The 18,712-nt window shown below is 38.7% G+C and overlaps 1 protein-coding gene across 1 annotated transcript in view; it reads left to right on the top strand.

The window, feature by feature from the left end:
• Positions 1–18,712, top strand: part of LOC124634834 (Down syndrome cell adhesion molecule-like protein Dscam2) — a 144,526-nt gene that overhangs the window by 113,042 nt on the left and 12,772 nt on the right. The window contains exons 7-12 of the mRNA XM_047170487.1: positions 8,170–8,392; positions 13,794–14,040; positions 14,283–14,436; positions 18,036–18,187; positions 18,284–18,374; positions 18,467–18,633. Coding sequence (XP_047026443.1) covers positions 8,170–8,392; positions 13,794–14,040; positions 14,283–14,436; positions 18,036–18,187; positions 18,284–18,374; positions 18,467–18,633 — 1,034 coding nt within the window. The remainder of the gene's footprint in view (positions 1–8,169; positions 8,393–13,793; positions 14,041–14,282; positions 14,437–18,035; positions 18,188–18,283; positions 18,375–18,466; positions 18,634–18,712) is intronic.

The raw sequence follows: 18,712 nt of genomic DNA, 5'->3' as shown, positions 1-18,712 counted from the left end.
AATCCGCGCGCCCGCGCCGTATCCGCCGCACTCCCGCCGCGCTCTCACCGTGCTACCGTCGCCACTACCTTTTCCGGCTCTCTCTAAGGTTATGAATTACTGTTACGTACTTCCTAGAAAGGTTAACATTTTTATTCAGCACTAAATGTTTTCTACTTTCTACTTAAATGCCAGGAAGAATTATTAATTTTTTAGAATAAAATCTAAAATCTAGATATATTTACTGTATGTAAAACCAACTTATGGCAGCCTCATAATTTCTCCATTACCAATAACGGTCCCCTAAACACTCAAAAATGATATTTCGAACGGCAACCTTCGCTCCTACAAACACGGATGACAAAGAGCATACGTCACTCCCGGGAGGCTACAACAAGCGTTTTCCATTACCACAGATAACTAAGTGAGGCTCCACCGACCAAGTTTTGAGGATATTGGACAACTGCAGCGCCAGGAGATTTGCGGCTTTCAAGGACTTGTTCTAATAAGGCTTACAGTTTCGATATTGAGGGATTTAAGTTGGGTATGAATTAGTGAAGTGACAGCGGATGAGGGGAGACTTTTTCGTGTATAATATTGGTGTGTGATTGGAAAATACAGTTTTGATGAGGGAATCCAACAAAAAATATTGACGATCTGCTGCCTGATAGGAGCGATCTGCTGCCTGTGCGTGCAGTCCATATGTGTACTACATACTGGGCTATGCTGTGTCATTATCTCCTGTTCCAAATAAACACACAAAATACGCATATTTTAAGAATTTATTTGACCGTACACCACATTTTCATGTGGCAAACCCGCAAGAAATACTAAGTGCCAAACTTGTAATAAACTTTTCACGTGCTCCAAAAGTATTTCTTGTTCTTAACAAGTTTGTAGCCATCACTATCGAAGTTGTTCTTCTGAATAACGAGCCATATTGTTATTTTGAAAACTCCATGTATTTACCTGCTGATAAAATTGACACCTGAATAAAGTATGGCCTATTTACATATTCGTATTATTTGGTATCAATGGCACTTGATTTCAAAACCTCGATGACAAGTCTGTTTACGTTAACATTTCATGTAAAGGGTAAAATAACTTCTAAGAAAAACAACTTTCCTAGAAAAGTGGTTTACGCTGCGTACCTACATGGTTAAGTTCGTGAAAGTTATACATTCATTACGATTTGCTTTAGATATTTTCACGTAGATAAAGTTATTTCTTATCATACTATTACCACTTTTCCGACAGTAAACTATACCTATTTAGTTGATATTCATACAAAAGTTTTTCAATGGTACTGTCACTTACTGTAGTCTGTTTTTTAATCTCGAAGACTAAATTGACACTTGCAAAATGTCAAACTTACAAATAATGTTGCTAGTTCTTTGGTGCAGTGTTGTACTTACGATACCGGTTAGTTGAATCGTAACTTTTTAATTAAAATAGACGAATTTAATATTCATTCAAAGTTTGATATTTAAAATTCACGTACGTACACACGGCTGAACGACGTGCTACAAACTGCCAGGGATATCTGACCACGCAAAGCCATGCGTAATCATCAAGGATAAGCCCACTATTTCAGGATGACTTATTTAAAAAAAAACGATACTTGATTTTATTAACGCTAAGTTTCGGTCGTGCCACAACATCACTATTTAAGAATTTGCAATAAACTGACAATACTCGTAATGTCAGTTTAGTCTACAAGATTAAAAAACAGACTATAGGTGATTTGTTCAAAGAAAATTGAACGTAAATAATGTTCAGGAAAACGCTTATACTTCACGTACAATGTACATGCTTAGTATGTTGTTGGTAATAGTTTACTTCCTCAGCAAGATAATATTACATAGGTAACATATTTACGACTTCAAGGTACCAGATTACTGCTAACTAAACTCTTCGCTTCTAACGTTCACATGATAATATATTTCACAAAAACGTTCAAGATGGCGACTTGTCGACGTCACGCATCAACACACTCATAAAAACGTGAAATTTACCGCCGTCGAACATCGCCGATGTGTATAAATTGTTGGCGCATGTGAAAAGCGATTAGCGATATCCAAAGAATATTGGGATGGTTCCTAGGTATATATTATTGGATTTACATAATCCCCGATGTTGGAGAAAATTCGGCTGCTGGATATATTATATGTATTTTTTGCTATGGGTTGTTTGATAAATAGCCCCTAATATCAATGATGTTTCAGTTCTAAAACACTGACGTAGTAAATCTTTCTGTATTTGGGTGTTAAAATAGATATACAAGAGAAAATAAGGGGCTTGTAGAATGAACACCATAATTCAACCTCTGGATACTATCTACGTTTTTAAATTAAGTTCCCACACCTGGGACACATATTTCATTTATTTCCCATATAAAACGTATGCTTTGTAGCACTTCCATTCAGTCTTCTATCCGTGTTCAGTGATCTCTGCATCCATCTAAGGCGTAAGATCAAAACCACACGCTGACGCACGCTTCCCCGGGGTCGTGAAAACGAGAATTTTGCCGCGATCATAATAAATAATGTTGAAAAAGACGCCTTACACAATTCATTAGAGATGAGCGATTTTTTTCTTCATTTCTTTGTCTGTCTTTCTGTTAAGTTATGTTAAATGGATTAACTATTTAAGTAGTTTCCTTAGTTTGTGTCAGCTATCCTATATCTAGCTCAACAATAGCCGAATAATATCTAATAAAGGCAGCGATCTGGATCTGGAGCATTCTTCTCCAGCACCACATCTCAAAAGCGTCAATGCGTTTGCGGTCAGCAGATTTTATCATCCAGGTCTCAGCGCCATACGAAAAGATCGAGAAGACCAGGGTTCGTACCAATTTGGGTTTGGTCTTTACTGAAATGCTACGATCACGGCTTGCTGTTCAGCTTCATCGTCAAGATTCTATCAGACACCGGGTTATAACCGAGTACGTATTTGTTCATGTGTGGTGGCAATATGATTCCGACCCCATTCCTACTCGAGTCCTCGCAGCCCGAGAAGTAAATGGTGTTCCCTGCCGCAGTGGTGAAATGGCCATTACCACGCATATGCGTTTCACTGACGCCTAGTATGGAAATCTTGTGTAAGTACTTCCATTTCCTTTTCCATGATGGTGAGTTTGCCCGCCATTAGTAGACCACGGACATTCCAAGCGTCAATACGATGACTTGTTCGTATTGAGGTCTTCTCGCTCTCAAAAGTTGTGGTACCGACAGTAGTCATTTTTCCTCCTGAAGCCCGTCGGTATACATCAGGGGAAGCTTCGGTCGCCAATTTCACACCATCCAGCCCGGGTACTGGGTGGCGCCGATGGTTAGTCGGGTCGCCCAACATAATCTCTCTCACTGTATCTGATTCCATAGGGGTTTTCATGGGAAGAGTAATCGTAGTGGGTTCCCACGTCCTTCTACGTCAGTCTTTTAGAGGGTATTTAGGGCCCCACGGTCACTGGTAACCGCCCCACGGAAGCTGAGGCCTCTCGGGGTTGTCGGGTTAATTACCGCCGCCCGATACTTTCCCGTTGACTGTTTTGTGGTATGGGTGGGTTACTTCCATACCAACCCTCCTCCTTTCTCATTCGGGCTTGGGACCGACACCGGCGGAGTTAATAGATATTCGATAGGGGAAAACAAACATTTTTAGCAGTGGTTAAAATTCTGAAATTGTGCTTAGTAGATATGCCGTTTCTTGACAATGAAGACTGAAAATTCTATAATCATCAACATTATATCTTAAAATCGCTAACGCTCATTGTGTAGACCGTGTATGTAATATCCCGAGGCGAGTCAAGGCTGTATCTATCACATGCTAAGTGACGCCCCGAGGGAGACGATCATCACCAAATTTTTGTCATGCTCGCACCAAATGTGACCAATATACTTACTCTCCTTATGTAGCTAAGAATATATCATGTTTTACTCATTTATTTGTTGACAATTTACGGAAATAAATAAATATGCTCATGTAACAATTATTCAAATAGTACTAAATGAAGATAGTTTAGGTCCTAATACAAGTTAGGTATAAATATATCTTCAATCCACAGAATACATATTGAAGCAAAATTCTAATTATGACCTCCTGACTCGAATTATGACCTAATGACCTCGGCGAAGCACTATGAACCGTTTGACTTTCCCAAAACAACTACGTGTGTTCAATACTGCAAACTATGCAATTTGACCGGATTTTGCATTCATAAATACACAACCTGGTGCATGCGGTGATTTGCGTTCGAGAAGTTTGAAGTTGTGGAACAGTTGTCCATATCTATCTTGTATTAGTTTCGTATCAGGTATTCGCTATTAGTAAGATTATTTGCAGATTGAACTGTCATACCGTTTCTATACAACATGCGTAAATCGCTATCGCTTATGACTTACATGAACATTTATCCCGGGGCAAGTCAAGGCTGTATCCATCACGCGTTGAGTGCTGCCCCCGGGGAGCAGTGCCTTAGTCCCGGTGCTTCCCATCCCTACACCACGTGCGTTTGATTTGAGAAACGATGCGATATCCCACGATTTTGCATACGTAAATATGTACGAGTTGAAGTAAATTTCTGCGAATGTGTGGTTGTGATTGCGTGTTATGTGTGCCGGGATTGTGAGCACCAGCTGACGTAGTTCTGTTTCTCATTAATAATTTAGACAGAGGGATATGGGGCGCTACGGTTGTTTATAACTTATTTTCAAGTTCGATTTGTGAAGACGTCAACTAAAATAGATAGATGAACTATCGATGGGTGGACTTCATTAATCAATGTTATCGTAATGCCATTTAAAGTTTTAACACTAATGAACAAACTTGTCTCTCTTGATGGACCTACTACAGTTCCGCTTCAAATACTAAGGTCATGATTGACTCCTGCAAACTTTTCAAAGTCGACCCACCAAATATCAAAACAAAGCCTCCACGGAACTCTAACATTACACGACTTCATTAACCAAGTTCGTTTAATTACAATACAATGCATTAACTAATATAAACTAACAAGTAATTAAAAGCAAGTCCGCTACAGCCCTGTAAGACCCTTAATGAAAATATTTTGCGTGTGTGCGTCGGGCATGTGTGTCCGTACACTGAATAAACAATACGTGAGTATGTGTGCGTCACAAAGGAGTTCATTTCTAGTTCAAATACAAATAAATGTTTTGAGCCTTCTGGGTAAGCAGAATTAACCCTGTTAGAGCAGGTACGAGTAGTGGACGTGTAGGGGCACCACGATACGGCTGGAATTGGGACATTTCATATTTAGGTAAATGTATCGTACTTAATCTGTTTTAAGGCTTATGTGGATCTATAAACGGTCTCAGTTACCTGAAAGTAGGATTAATTTCATATTCAAACTCATATGTACAATCATAGCTCCGTCATGTAAACACAAAATAAACCATCTTTCAGTTCTAGTATTTCCGTAGATAAAGAAAAACACAGTGAATTGCCGGAAGTTGTCGACACAATCTAGTTATCTATGCAAATGAAAGGAATTGGTTCCTGAGGCTTCGGTAGGCTGAATTAGTCTGTAATTAAATGCCCACGCTGTTAATTAAAGAACTGTTCACAGTCAACAGTAGCGAGTTTTGTTTTCATTCCTTTTTGGGAAAGGATTGTGGACTTAAAATAGAGATAAACATGGTTATCCTATACAACTTAACGATCTTATTTCAACTATGTTCTGAAAATTCGTATAATTGCCATAGTTATTTCATAATTATATTAAATGCTGCTTCATTATTCTGAAACAGGAAACATTTCTGGGCTATACAAGAGCAAATATTAATATCTTCATTTAATTTAATATTTGGCGTACCATCTAGGTACGTGTTGTGCGTGTTCAGAATATTTTTTGTAGTTATTTTGGCAGACATTTGGTAAATAATATAATTGCAAAAAATATGAAGGCCTTTCTCACTAATTCATGGTCAACACGTCACCTTGCTCCCGTTGACCTCTAAAACCTAATTACGTGGGTCGCAGAGACCCGGCTATTGCGACCCACGACAAAAAGAAAGTCGCACGACGGGTTATTCTTAATAAGAAATTTATTTAGTCCCAGAAAATTCTGGAAATAACTCATTACGGATGGCGTTTCTGTTCAATTTGCTTTAATGTACCTTTTATCAAAGCGGAAAGGTATTTTATTTAATTTTTTCGAGTAATTATATTTTTTTCGTAGAAGCACAGTTACTTTCTGATCGTTTATTTTATGATTGGCAAAGTAAATTTTGTAAGTTTTATTACGTAGGAGATAAAAATAACCTTTTTACTCATGTCTAGAATACCTAATATAATAAGGCAGCATTTGAAGTTCATAGCTTCTCAAGCTGAAAAAGTGATATTTTTTGGCAGGAACATAAACTGTGGTTTAGCTTCTATCTGTTAGATACAAATTCAAGATATACACATATTTATATTCTAACTGCTATTGACAATGACATTAAAGTTATTAAATCTCAGCAACGGAAACTGCGTAACAGCAATCACTACCTACCCCCTACGATTCACAGTTAAAACTTTAATCTTCAGGTTAATTACAAAATGGGAGCTTTCAAAAACCTTCCTTTGTACCAAAATTACCTTTAACATATAAAAATTACTGAACACGCCCTTTTAAGATCAAATGATTTAATCACGTTGATTTAAGTTCGGAAACAAAATGTTTTTCATTGAAGTGAGTTTCTTTGATGAAAGTTTGGACGTACGAAGATGAGGTAGGTACCTTCCTACAGTAACAAAATAGCTCGGTCGCGTTACAAAGCGTTGCTTTACAACTTTACAACAATGTTGCTATCGTTTATTTGAAGCGAACCTTCGCTATTTTGATCTGACTTACCTTGTTTTAATTACTACCTGGATGATATGATTGTATTGGATTTTTCACCAGTATTTACTCATTCTCAAGTTTTATTCGCGTTTCATGTCATCAACCCCGTAACTACTAGGAACGCATAGACATATTTTTCTACTAACTTAAAAAAGCGATCTATTTTCCCAAATCCTTCAAATTACAACTTCCAAACTACTTGCTCTAAGTTTTTTACTCATTTCATCTAAAATCCAGTTGGAAAAACAACAGCTCCAGTCTTTTAAATCCCGCTGTAAATCCTTGTTGAAAACATTCGCAGTTTCTCCGTCTTGTGGTAATGACCGAGAGGCGTGACGTTGCCTAGCAACCGCCTTATGAGAAAAATATTGCATTAACGAGGGATTTTTTAGTCCGTGAGGGAAGAATGCGGTTCGCGAACTTAGTGTTCTCATATTTAGAAGTTTACCAGAGTATGTGAGTAACACGAAAGGCATTGAATATAAACAGGGATTCAAAGTACGATTTTCTATTACAGCGTAAAGTAACAAAATACCAACATAATTATTATGGAACGCAGGCATTTTCAGGAAATATTCCAAATCTCTATATCTAATGACACAATTAATGAGTACAAAGCAAATTCAATCTAACACATAATTATTGCGACTAAAGAAATAATTTGATCGTATCATTACTGAAAAAGCTTCGTTTAGCAAAAATCCTCGGTAATTTTATTATATGGCAAATTAGAGGAGTTGGGAGCTCCAGTGAGCGTCAGCTAGCTATATAAATTTAATGAGGACTTCCGTCTGTCGGAAGTGATGTGAGCACTTGGCGTACAAAGAGCCTGTTAAGAAGGATGTGGCCATTCAGCCGGAGCTTTGTGAGGGATGAGGCATAAAGGTGCCTGACACTTGGCGCTGATTGAGAGGGGCCGGTGGCGTTATTAGCGGATTTCTGTTAATACGAATGTACAACGGTGCTGTAAATATGTTATATTGGTGCTATGGATTTTATTAACGTACGATTTTTTCTTTCTTTGCGGTTATTATTTTAGGGTATGTTGTAGGTGCAAGTTACCTAGTTGTCTTCTAGATCAGATGGCGATTAGGACTGATCTGGTAAAGACGTAAGATTATGTACATATATACTGTTTTGATAAAACTTTCACTAAGAAACAAAAGTGTCTTGCCGTATAAAGTAAATCCCTTGGTAAATTATGTTTTCAAGTCGTCAGAAAAGTTTGAGAACATGACATACAAACATTAACTTTTCAGTTTGACAGAGACAACAATTTTACATGTGGTTAAATATAGACACACTTCCTTGCTGACTTATGTTTTTTTCTCTTTTGATTTTCCTAGATGGTACCGCGAGACTGGTGGAGGAGTTCTCCGTGAGATCCGTGACGGAGAAGGTGGCGGCCGGTACAGTCGCACGCACGACGCGCTCGGCATCCGACGCGCGGAGATAGCCGACGGTGGCCGATGGGCCTGCCGAGCGGCTAACGCGCATGGCCATCTGACGTTGCGGCTACACCTGGCGGTGCGCGCGCATCTTACCGCACATGCACAGCCGCATACGCAGGTCAGTTGGCTTATTTTGTTTTGTCAAAACTTGGTCTACCTCTGTAACCCTGCAAAACACAATAATCTTAATCTGTACCTTTTGTATATAGTAGACCGACCAGATAAAGTTATCGAAATCCATGAAAATGCTGTATGGGTAAATAAATACTTATGTAGGCTGCAAATGTAGGACGTACACATGTGGGTAGTGGTGGGTTCAACGAGCATCTCAAAAATTGTTATATCATACCAAATACAATATTCTCTGTAAAAGATACAATTGCCTTATAAAAGAAACTGTACCTAATAAGCTTCCAAAAAGACGTTTTATGTTTAAGTATAAAACAAATTCACTTACGAACCCTTTTATTTCGACTTGATTTTTACCCAATAGGTAATAACTCTTGGCGGAAAATATTCGTGCTTCTTTGAAGTGCTTCTATTTCGAATTATCTAATTGGCTGCGTTTTATTTTCTTTCGTCGTTTGAAGTCTGCAGTAACGAAGCTGAAATATCACCAATAAACTCGATACGTTCAGCGTAACATTTTTCATCGGAATGATGGCGAGTGTTAAGAGGTGGCTAGTAAAAGCTTTTTGATTAATTAAAACAAACAGCTGTATGTATATCAAAAAGGAGTATTGCAACGGGAGCGTTTAATAGGTCGTGGTGGCAGCCAATTGCGGTTGTGACGTCATCAGACTACTTTAATGTATTTGAGGCTACCAGGTACCGGTATATATTGCCAGTGAAATTACTATGTTAAATTGCTTTTTCTGGTTTACTCGGTTAATATAATTATTATACACACATGCGTTAAAACTAAATCTGTTTTACTGATAACTTCTTCACGTACCTAAGTGTTTCATAACACACTCCTTTGTGAACGCAGTATGTATCCAGAAATAGGGATCGAAGATATCGCTTCATGCATACATTTTGCAGTACAGCCACGCCTTTCCATAATGAAGAAAAATTATAAGATAACTTGGACAATAAGCCGAGCCTTGTGACAGTTTATAAATGAAATAACCCGCGCTAAATTAAAGCCATTAATCTTAATTAAACTCCTAAAAATATAATCGTGTCTTGTAACGAAGCAAGTATTAAATTGAAGTCTTACTTTACTGGTACTTTTTAATTGTCTTTCAAGCATCTCACAAAGCAGAACTCTTGCAAGTCAACTATGCATTCTACTTTTTTCAGTCATAAAGAGCACATAGGGACTACACAATTACTCTGACGAAGTGTGAAGGATACATTATGTGTTATGTACTTACCTGCCCATACCATGGAGTCTCTAATTCTGGTGTAGGTAATATTTTGTGTGTTTTTTTTACATTTGGCTTTTCAATAAACTATTAGTGAACGGAAAAGGAAATTCGCAGTTTCTTTGATAAAATAAACTGTACAGCAAGACGTATATTCTCGAAACCTGCAAATAGCAGGTATAATTTTATTATGGCTTATGTTTAACTGATCACCAGATATAGTAACAAATAGCAGACAAAAATAGTAAATGATCACCAAAATGAAACTCGCATTTTAATGTAAAATTATAACCAAAGTTTTAACACTTTGCCACCTATTTAAGTGAAATTACTCCAAAATAAATCATGCGTAAGCCATCTTTTCTTAGACTGACTGACTGGGAATCGTGTCCGGGCGGGCACAGCGCGGCGTTGCGGTGCGGTGGGAGGGGCGCATATTTTGATAGCGCAAGCCGGACACATAACTTAATATGGCATCATAATACTTTATTTGGTAATAAACCTACATTTTATGGCAATCACAGTGACTTATTTAGGCAAAAATAATACATTAATTTGGTCGTCAAGAGTTGGTGATCATTTACTAAATTTGGTGGTCGAATACAATTTAAAGTGGAGTCGTGACTAAAATAGCTATAGTCCGCGTCAAATAAACGTGCAATAAAGTTTGTTCACCTCCTTCTACTAATGTATCCCAATATTCCAAAACGATACAAAAATAATGTATGGGCAGTGTCGGTAACACGATCAAAACAAGTGTATCGTGGTAAGAGGCGTCCTTGTCGCAAAGGATTACAAACCTTTGGTCAAAAGTATGATCAGTCAGTAAAACTTTCCGAGTAGAGTACCTACACAAGTTGAGTAGTCAATCCCAAGCGCATTCCAAATTCGAAATGACGGAAGGACATTATTACAAAATGGCGGACAGGTGATGCGCCCCTGACGGCAGGGCGGTTGAATGACCTTTATTGCAAGTTTATTTGGCGCGTACTATAGTACTATTACATTTTTAGACTTTATTTTTCTGGTGTTCAGTAGATATTTTTGGTTACAAAACTAAGGGTATCAAAGCATTTTATGGTGGTCATTATATTTGTTCCCTTTTATTATTAGCGAAGAGCTCCGGTCAACAGTGTATTGCGGATGCCTGGGCCTAGTCCATTTCGGTAGGCTGGCTGATTCCGGCGCCCTTAGATACAATCCAATTGAACGCGCCATCCAATCCCGAATCGTTGTAACATCGTTACGGCTCCGATGTAATTCAATAAAACCAACTTTTTTCTTCAACAGCTCCACTATTTGCAGACCTTTGTAAATATTGTAGTTGGAAGTGCGGACCTAAACTGCCTCCCAAGATTAACCTCGCTTATCCAATTAAATATTGAGGCTATTTCTAAACGAAATCCGATTTTTTAAAGCTGAGAATTTTGCGTTTTTTGCGGAAGACTGGTGTTTGCTTTTTCGAGCGTTGAGCTGTGATCCGTGACGCGAATAACGTGTGACTGGGTTTTTGCTCGTTTTTGTCACGGAATGTTGCCGATGAGAAAATAACACGAGGATCAGAAAATTCGTGTGAAGGCAGTGTGTTTCCCGAATACATATTGATAGAGATTCACGAAAGAGACACCGGTATTTTTAATTAAGGAGTGGAGGATCAGTGTTCCGGTATTTCATCACACAAACAAATTCCGAAGTACTATAGTTGCGTCAATTTATTACGTAGTTTTTATCAGAATTTCATATAATATCAGAGTCGGCTATTCGGAGTCATATACACAGTGCTATAGAACATAAAAGAATACTGTTATAGAAGATCAAAGCGGACAGTATTACAAAACAAAGGATTACCTTGATTGCTTCACATTGTACCGTATGAGGTCAACACTGAGTCCTGAGACTTGTTACCACTAACCCTTTTAAGGGTCCTGAATTACAAATCGGATTGTTTCAACTGTCCCTAGTAAGACATTCTGACCCTAGAATCAACATTTATGAAAAAAAAAAACTCAAGAATGTTTTAGTAGATGTTATTTTTTTATGTGCTCATTTTCGCTGCGGGCGTTATAAACTTGGCTCTCGACAATTTTGTTTGGATGCAGAGTATTTTGGGTAAAATGTAGCGCATAGTGGCCGTCGGTGGCTTTATGCCTGCTTCGAGATAAAATCTTAGGTCAGAACGAGCACTTCTTTGGAGTAGTTTCATGTTTTTAACTACGTACTATGTAAGAGGGTATTTACGTAACTTTACATCTTAGCTTCTTTAAATTTTAGACATGTTGAGTAACTTTTAAACAGTTATAACAACTGCAACGAATAAGGTTAATTTTTGTTTACATCAGATTGAATTATGCACAGTGACCATCTTTTTCTACATAATATAATAATTATACATATTAATTTCAAGTAGGTAAGTATGTATTATGAACCCAGATAAAATAACGATTCACAAGCAGGTCATGGTATTACAACAATAACTTGCTTTGGCACATAAAGAGCTATCGATGTGGATAATCGGCATACAATCAGCAAGCGTGCTGGTAATTTTGCAAAATGATCGGCGGAATGTGCGAAATAGCTGCTGATTGCAGCCTCGTGTCGGCTCAATCGCTGTCATTATTCCGAATGCCGTGTTCCTATTGATTTAACTAACAGCCAGTCTACTGTTAAGCTAAGTTTAGTGACCATTAGCTAGATGTTGATACTTTTGTCGTGGATTTGAGCTTAAACTGGACGTCAATGGATCATAGAATGTGTGCTTAGCTAACTTTTTAGTCAACTAAAACAGCGTCAAGTATTCCTTTACTGGTAATTATTATTTCAAATGAAGCTATAAAGTGATCGTTTCCGTGTATCACGTATAAAATTTATTTATTTTTCGATGCAAAGTGACATTTTTATGATTAATTTGCCACATGTCCCTGTAAAATAAACGACAATTCATTTATAAAAATTAATCGAATACAGCAATCAATTTTAAAAGTACATGTGGTATTTTATCAGGAAAATAAACAGCAATCACCGGCAATGTTTAAAAAAACCGGGCATTTCGAGCTTTTCATTGTAGCTGCACGAAGTTATGGCTCGCAGGATATTTGCGACGTAAAATAAAATAAATGCGTCCCGATACCGTGCCGCAAACATTACGCGCGCAATTATAGATAGGGTTTACTCAACCACATATTAATATTCATGTTTTGGCACACTTTATTTCGACGAAAATAAACTAGTTAGGTGTAGTTCTTGTAACTAGTGTTAAAGCAAAATATTCCCAAGCTTTTAATTAAACTACCTGCATCTCAAGTCTCAAAGGAAATTCGCGGAAAGGTTTTAATTTGGTGACAGAAAAAACAATTATTTTTAACACGGCCTAGGGGGCGGGCTGAAAGTGGGATTCGTGACAAAGACCGAAATTTGTTTAAATAAAAAAAAAAACATGAAGATACATTGACGAACTTCTTGATTTATTACAGCATAAATATGGGTAAAAGGGTACTTTATCTATGTCATATTCTGTAGAATGTTTTGCTTGACGCCAGCTGAGAAATATGTAGCCATAAATATTGATAAAAATACTTTTTTTCAGTTGATTGATAAAAAATACACATTTTTCACAAAGCTCTAGTAACAAAATAATATTTTATTTAGCCGAGCAAAAAACTATGTATTATTCGGCTATATTATAGTCATTTTTCTCGGGTGTATCATCCTTAAGTATTTGTAGATCGGCGTATGAAACAAAATTATTGATATTCGTGTGCGTATATATTCGGTTTAATTAAACGGGTCGTCGTAAAAGCAAATAGTGTCGTTTATTAGCAAATAAACCTTCTGTTCCGTTATGAGCGCCTAGTACTCAGAGCTCAGTATGTAGGAGCTTCACTGGAAAGGAAATAAACATACAAAGAGTAGCTGCACGTTAATTATCCTTTTTTTTAATTAACGTAATGTTATTCTGTTACTCGATATGTAAAAAGTAATAGAGAGATCATTACGTATCTGCGACTTAAGGCACGACGAGACAATCATTTTCATGAGGTTTTATCATTTGTGTAAAGTCTACCTGGACAAGAGAAATGTCACCATACAGCTTAGTTTCTACGTATATACCTTAGTTTGAGCAATTCCTCCATCTTTAATTTTTTCCCTCAGGTGGTAAACAGCGGTGGTACAGCCACCATCAACTGCACATGGGGCGGCTGGCCAGCCCCTCGCTTGGAGTGGCTGCACAACGGCGTGCCCCTCGGTGCGGGGGTGGCGGGGGGCAGGGTGAGGGTGCAGAACAACGGGGAGCAGCTGGTGATATCCTCCGTGCATAGAGCTGACAGAGGAGTGTACCAGTGCATGGCGAGGAATGAGAGGGATTCCGCGCAGGCTAGCGCGGAGCTGCGGTTAGGAGGTGAGATGAGACTTTTTTTTATACTTTCATATATGCATTCACAAACATAGTTTCTACATACCTACTCTCAAAATAATGGCGCTTCTTTTGTCGTTAATAAGAAGTCGATAGGTATTACAATATTTCTTACCGATTTCTAAGAGCAAGTTTAATCATTTGAAAGTTCCATTTCCATGATGTATACTTTCAAATATTTTTTGACGCAGTCAAGGCTAAGTAAATTTGTTTTCCTTGCCATCCAGACACAGCACCAGAGCTCCAATATACGTTCATAGAACAAGTGCTAAGACCGGGGCAGGTGGTGACACTCAAATGCTCGGCTGCTGGCTCCCCTCCACCTCATTTTACCTGGATGCTTGACGGACAACCCCTCAATACCATGGCTAGGGGACACAGGTATTTTGGGCAGCGAATCTTATTTTAGATTTTTTTACATATAGCCCGGTCAAAATAGACATAAAAGTAGTGGTCAAATAACAAAAATTCCCAGAAAGCCGATTTTTGGTGGAGAGCTAGATTTGATCATTATAAATAAAATACTAAAAGTCCCCATCGATCCCATGTGTGCGTCAAAAGTTATTCGAGGTCAAATGTCAAAATTTTTGGATTTTGTGTTTTTTTCGAAAACGGTAAGTTTTATCAAAAAAAAAAATACATCAGACCAAAATTGTACATTATAAAATTTTCTACAAAAATGGCATTAACAGTTTTCTCCTAAATGTTACCATTCCTGAGATATCGCGCTTCAAAGAGTCACACTACACATGATATGCATATGTCGGAGGCGTCATCAGGATGGCACTATCGTCCGAAATCAGTTAGAGTAATCGTACAAAGAGATAACTCAAAGAGAACTCAAAACTCAAAACCGTTTATTCAATACTAAGAACAAAAGACAGCCCCCAAAACGCCCGCCCTTCGCGACTTCCTATGTGTTTTGGCTGGGGAGAAGAAGTGGCGGAACAAACTCCCCAGCAACACATGTCTGTCTGTTAGGTTAGAAGAACCATTACAATACAAAAATCACAAGACACAACAATTAGTTTAGGTACTACAACGCTAGGCAATAACACTAGGTACACTACACGTAACGAAAGGCAGTAACGCGACAACTCCACGAAGACTCGACGAAGACTGAGCTCCGCGGACGCCACGCCGACCACCACGACTCTGCCAAGCGCGCCAAAATGTTGTTTCACCGGAAACGCCACCAGAGGGCGCGCTTGCGTGACGTTTAGTGTCCGTACTAATGACAGTCTCCGACACATATATGAGCCACGTATATACGAGGGCTGCCTTTTAAGTTGTGTCGTTTGAAATAAGTGTAGACAATCTAATAGGTTAATAACATTTATTGTTTATCAAAGAATTCTCCGCGATATTTAATGCACTTTTGCATGCATTTAAACCAGTTTTTGAAACATTTATTCCATTCTGAAGTGGGGGTAGTCAAAATGGCCGATTTGTGTGAGTCAACAGCTTTTTCAGGTGTGCTGAAACGTTGACCACGAGACTTTGCTTAATTTTAAAATAATCGTTATGTCACGGTATGTTACATGTTGGTCTGCGAGAATTAACTGCCGCTTAGCCTCGATATTACCTTGGGTCATGGCGGGTTTTGAACTACCTTCACGTGGCTTGTCACTGAAGCTAGAGTGCCCACGTTGAAATTCTAAATCAAAATCCTGTTATTTCAAAAAGGCCTTTGCAGGCTCTTATGAAACAAAAAGTTGGTCTCATGGAGAAGAGCCGTCAAGAAACTCCATAGACACTCTTTTAAAAAGTAATATTTTCACAAACAGTCTATTACTTAAAAATAGTAAGCTGACAAAATTATAAAATGCAACTGAAAGTTAAACTGTAAACTCCTAACTTTTAACTTTATCTCTGTTTTACACATGATGTTGTAAATTAGGGCACGCCACCATAGTGGCCGTAAGTCCCCTCATTGAGGAGTGGCTCGGGAGGAGTCATGGCGGCTCACCGGATACGTTTGTTTTGGAAGGTATCTGTATCGAATCGGTCGTGAGGAGGCACCCGGGTGTCATCACTGTGCGGACAGCCCCAAGGGCACGGTGGACCACACAGTCCAGGTGTGCCCTGTGTGGGAAGAGCACCGTCGGGTCCTCGTCGTGGCTTTAGGCGGCGGCGACCTCTCGCGTCCGAGAAGGAGGAGGCGTAACGACGAAGCGTTCGCACCTCTCATCAAGGCCGCCGCGCTGGACCTGGTAGACACCAAGGGCTCCGGGTGTCGCGAGACGACTCCCGGCCACCGTAGGCGTGGGTCTCTGTGCGGTGAGTTCGGGTGGCTCATCGCTCATGTCTAGTTAATAGACAAAAAAACCGTGTCGGCGGCGCGTTGTTCCACGCGCTCCTCAAAGACATGTCAGCAGCCCCAGCGGGGCCCAGGAGGGCCAAGGCCTGTCGGGGCTGCGGGATTGTTCGAAAGAGTTACCGCGGCCCTGGTACATAAAAAGCTTACGACGGAACACGACGGTATTTAATCAGTAAGAGTCTGATACTCAAAGCCCTCGTATATGCGTTGCTTATATGTGCATATCATGTGTAATGTGACTCTTTGAATCGCGATATCTCTGGAATGGTAAAATTTAGGAGAAAACTGTTCAAAGATCTACAAACTGTTGAAAGATCTACAACTTTGGTCTGATGTTCTTTTTTGATAAAACTTTCCGTTTTCGAAAAAAAGTCAAAAAACCTAAAATTTTGACATTTAACTTCGAATTACTTTTGACGCACACGTGGGATCGATGGGGACTTTTAGTATTTTATTTATCCCACCCAAAACAAAAATGTTCACATTTTTGTTTGGCAAGTTTTCACACACCTTCTTATAAACCTACTAAACGCAATGAATCAAGTATTTAATTTTCTATTAAAACTTGCCAAGTAACATGATTAAAAAGTAACTATTTTTAACTGAGGTATGTGTATGGAATTTGGTACTTATTCAGATCTCACTTCTTTTATAGGCGAAGGATTTCCATATTATCGAACTTGGCAGCCTTTCACATTTTTGTTTTGGGTGAGATTTCATTTATTTTTGTAAGGTTGTTTATTTTATTTTTTTCTTATGATTAAGTTAGTTAAGGAAATGTCTCATTTATACTATCTTTCAGATTTTTGAATATGCACAATGCTTCTTACAAAGAAATGAACTAGATTAACTAAATGGACTAGATTTACCAACTGACTGACATGACATGTTATCATATATTATGTTCGTGGATCAAAGTTACACATTCGTTATTTTCGAAAGTGACTCACACTTGGCCGTTTACAGATTTTTACTTTGACTAAATACAAACCTTTGTAACGAATTTCAGATCGGTACGACCATTCGAAGATATATTATATAAATATAGATAAATTTAGTTCGTTTTAGTTCCTTAGGGGTATAAATTTACACTGGGTATTTTACACCTTCATTATTTTGAAACCGACTCACACTTGGCCATTTTCAGATTTTTCCCTTTACCTTGACATAAAGACCTACCTCCATGCCAAATTTCAAGTCAATACGACCATTGGAAGTGGTCTAGGTTTTTGATGAGTGAGTCAGTGAATCAGTGAGTCAGTCAGTGAGTGTATAGTAAAAATAGCGATTTTCTGACGTCAATATCTCAAGAGTAGGTATATTAATGAAATTTTGTATTTTAGATAAGTGAGGGGGTCTCAACAGATGCTAGAAATTTGAAATGTGTAAATAAAATAGATTTTGAGTTATAGGGGGGTCGAATTTGGCCCGAAATGGTTCGTGTAATATAACCCACGGCCGGTGTGTCGCTTTTTTTGCTCGAACTTGGCGGACACACTGCCGTGTGTCTAGATAATGATCAAATCTAGCTCTCCACCAAAAATCAGCTTTCTGGGAATTTTTGTTATTTCAAATGTCTATTTTGACAGGGCTAATAATGAAGATTCAATAATGTGGTTATACTTCTTGTTTCCTTTATTAACAAAATTCTGTCTGGCAGATACAGCGTTGAACAGTTTGCGACTAAAACGAATGACGTGGTGAGCTACTTGAACATCTCGGCTGTAAGGTCTGAAGACGGAGGCCTTTATACCTGCAGAGCAGCAAATTCTCTCGGAGAAGTGTCACATACATCCAGGCTCAATATTTATGGTAGGTGCACCTCTTAAATGATCTCATAAGCCTCATTGGTATCTGTAAGATGTTGATTCATTTTGATATTTTCCATCAATCTGTCGTATGTTTTAGGTCCACCATACGTGAGGTCCATAGGACCAATTAGAGCAGTAGCAGGACGTGAGCTGGTTCTTTATTGTCCATACTCTGGCTATCCGATAAGGTAAGTTTCTAAGCTGCACTACCAACCATTTTGTTTCCAAATTCCAATAGTAACAACTAACAAGTTATTTCTTATCGTGTCTATTCTTCCAGTTCAGTAAAATGGGAGCGTGATGGCAACCCGGTGGAATGGGACAGTAGTATCGATGGTGCTCTCAAGGTGTCAAGAGTGGAGCCATCATATGCGGGCGCCTATACTTGCGCAGTGATGGGTCCGCATGGGGAGATAGCCAGGAGAGAGCTGCAGCTTGTCGTTAGCAGTGAGTTCTTTGGTCTCAGCCAAACATATTTTCCTGGAGACGTTGATTGTTGCAAAATTCGATCATATCTCAGACCCAT

This window comes from Helicoverpa zea, chromosome 1, assembly GCF_022581195.2.
Source record: "Helicoverpa zea isolate HzStark_Cry1AcR chromosome 1, ilHelZeax1.1, whole genome shotgun sequence".
Lineage (NCBI taxonomy): Eukaryota > Metazoa > Arthropoda > Insecta > Lepidoptera > Noctuidae > Helicoverpa > Helicoverpa zea.
Note: the sequence above shows the minus strand (reverse complement) of the source record. Positions and strands in the feature narration are given on the sequence as shown.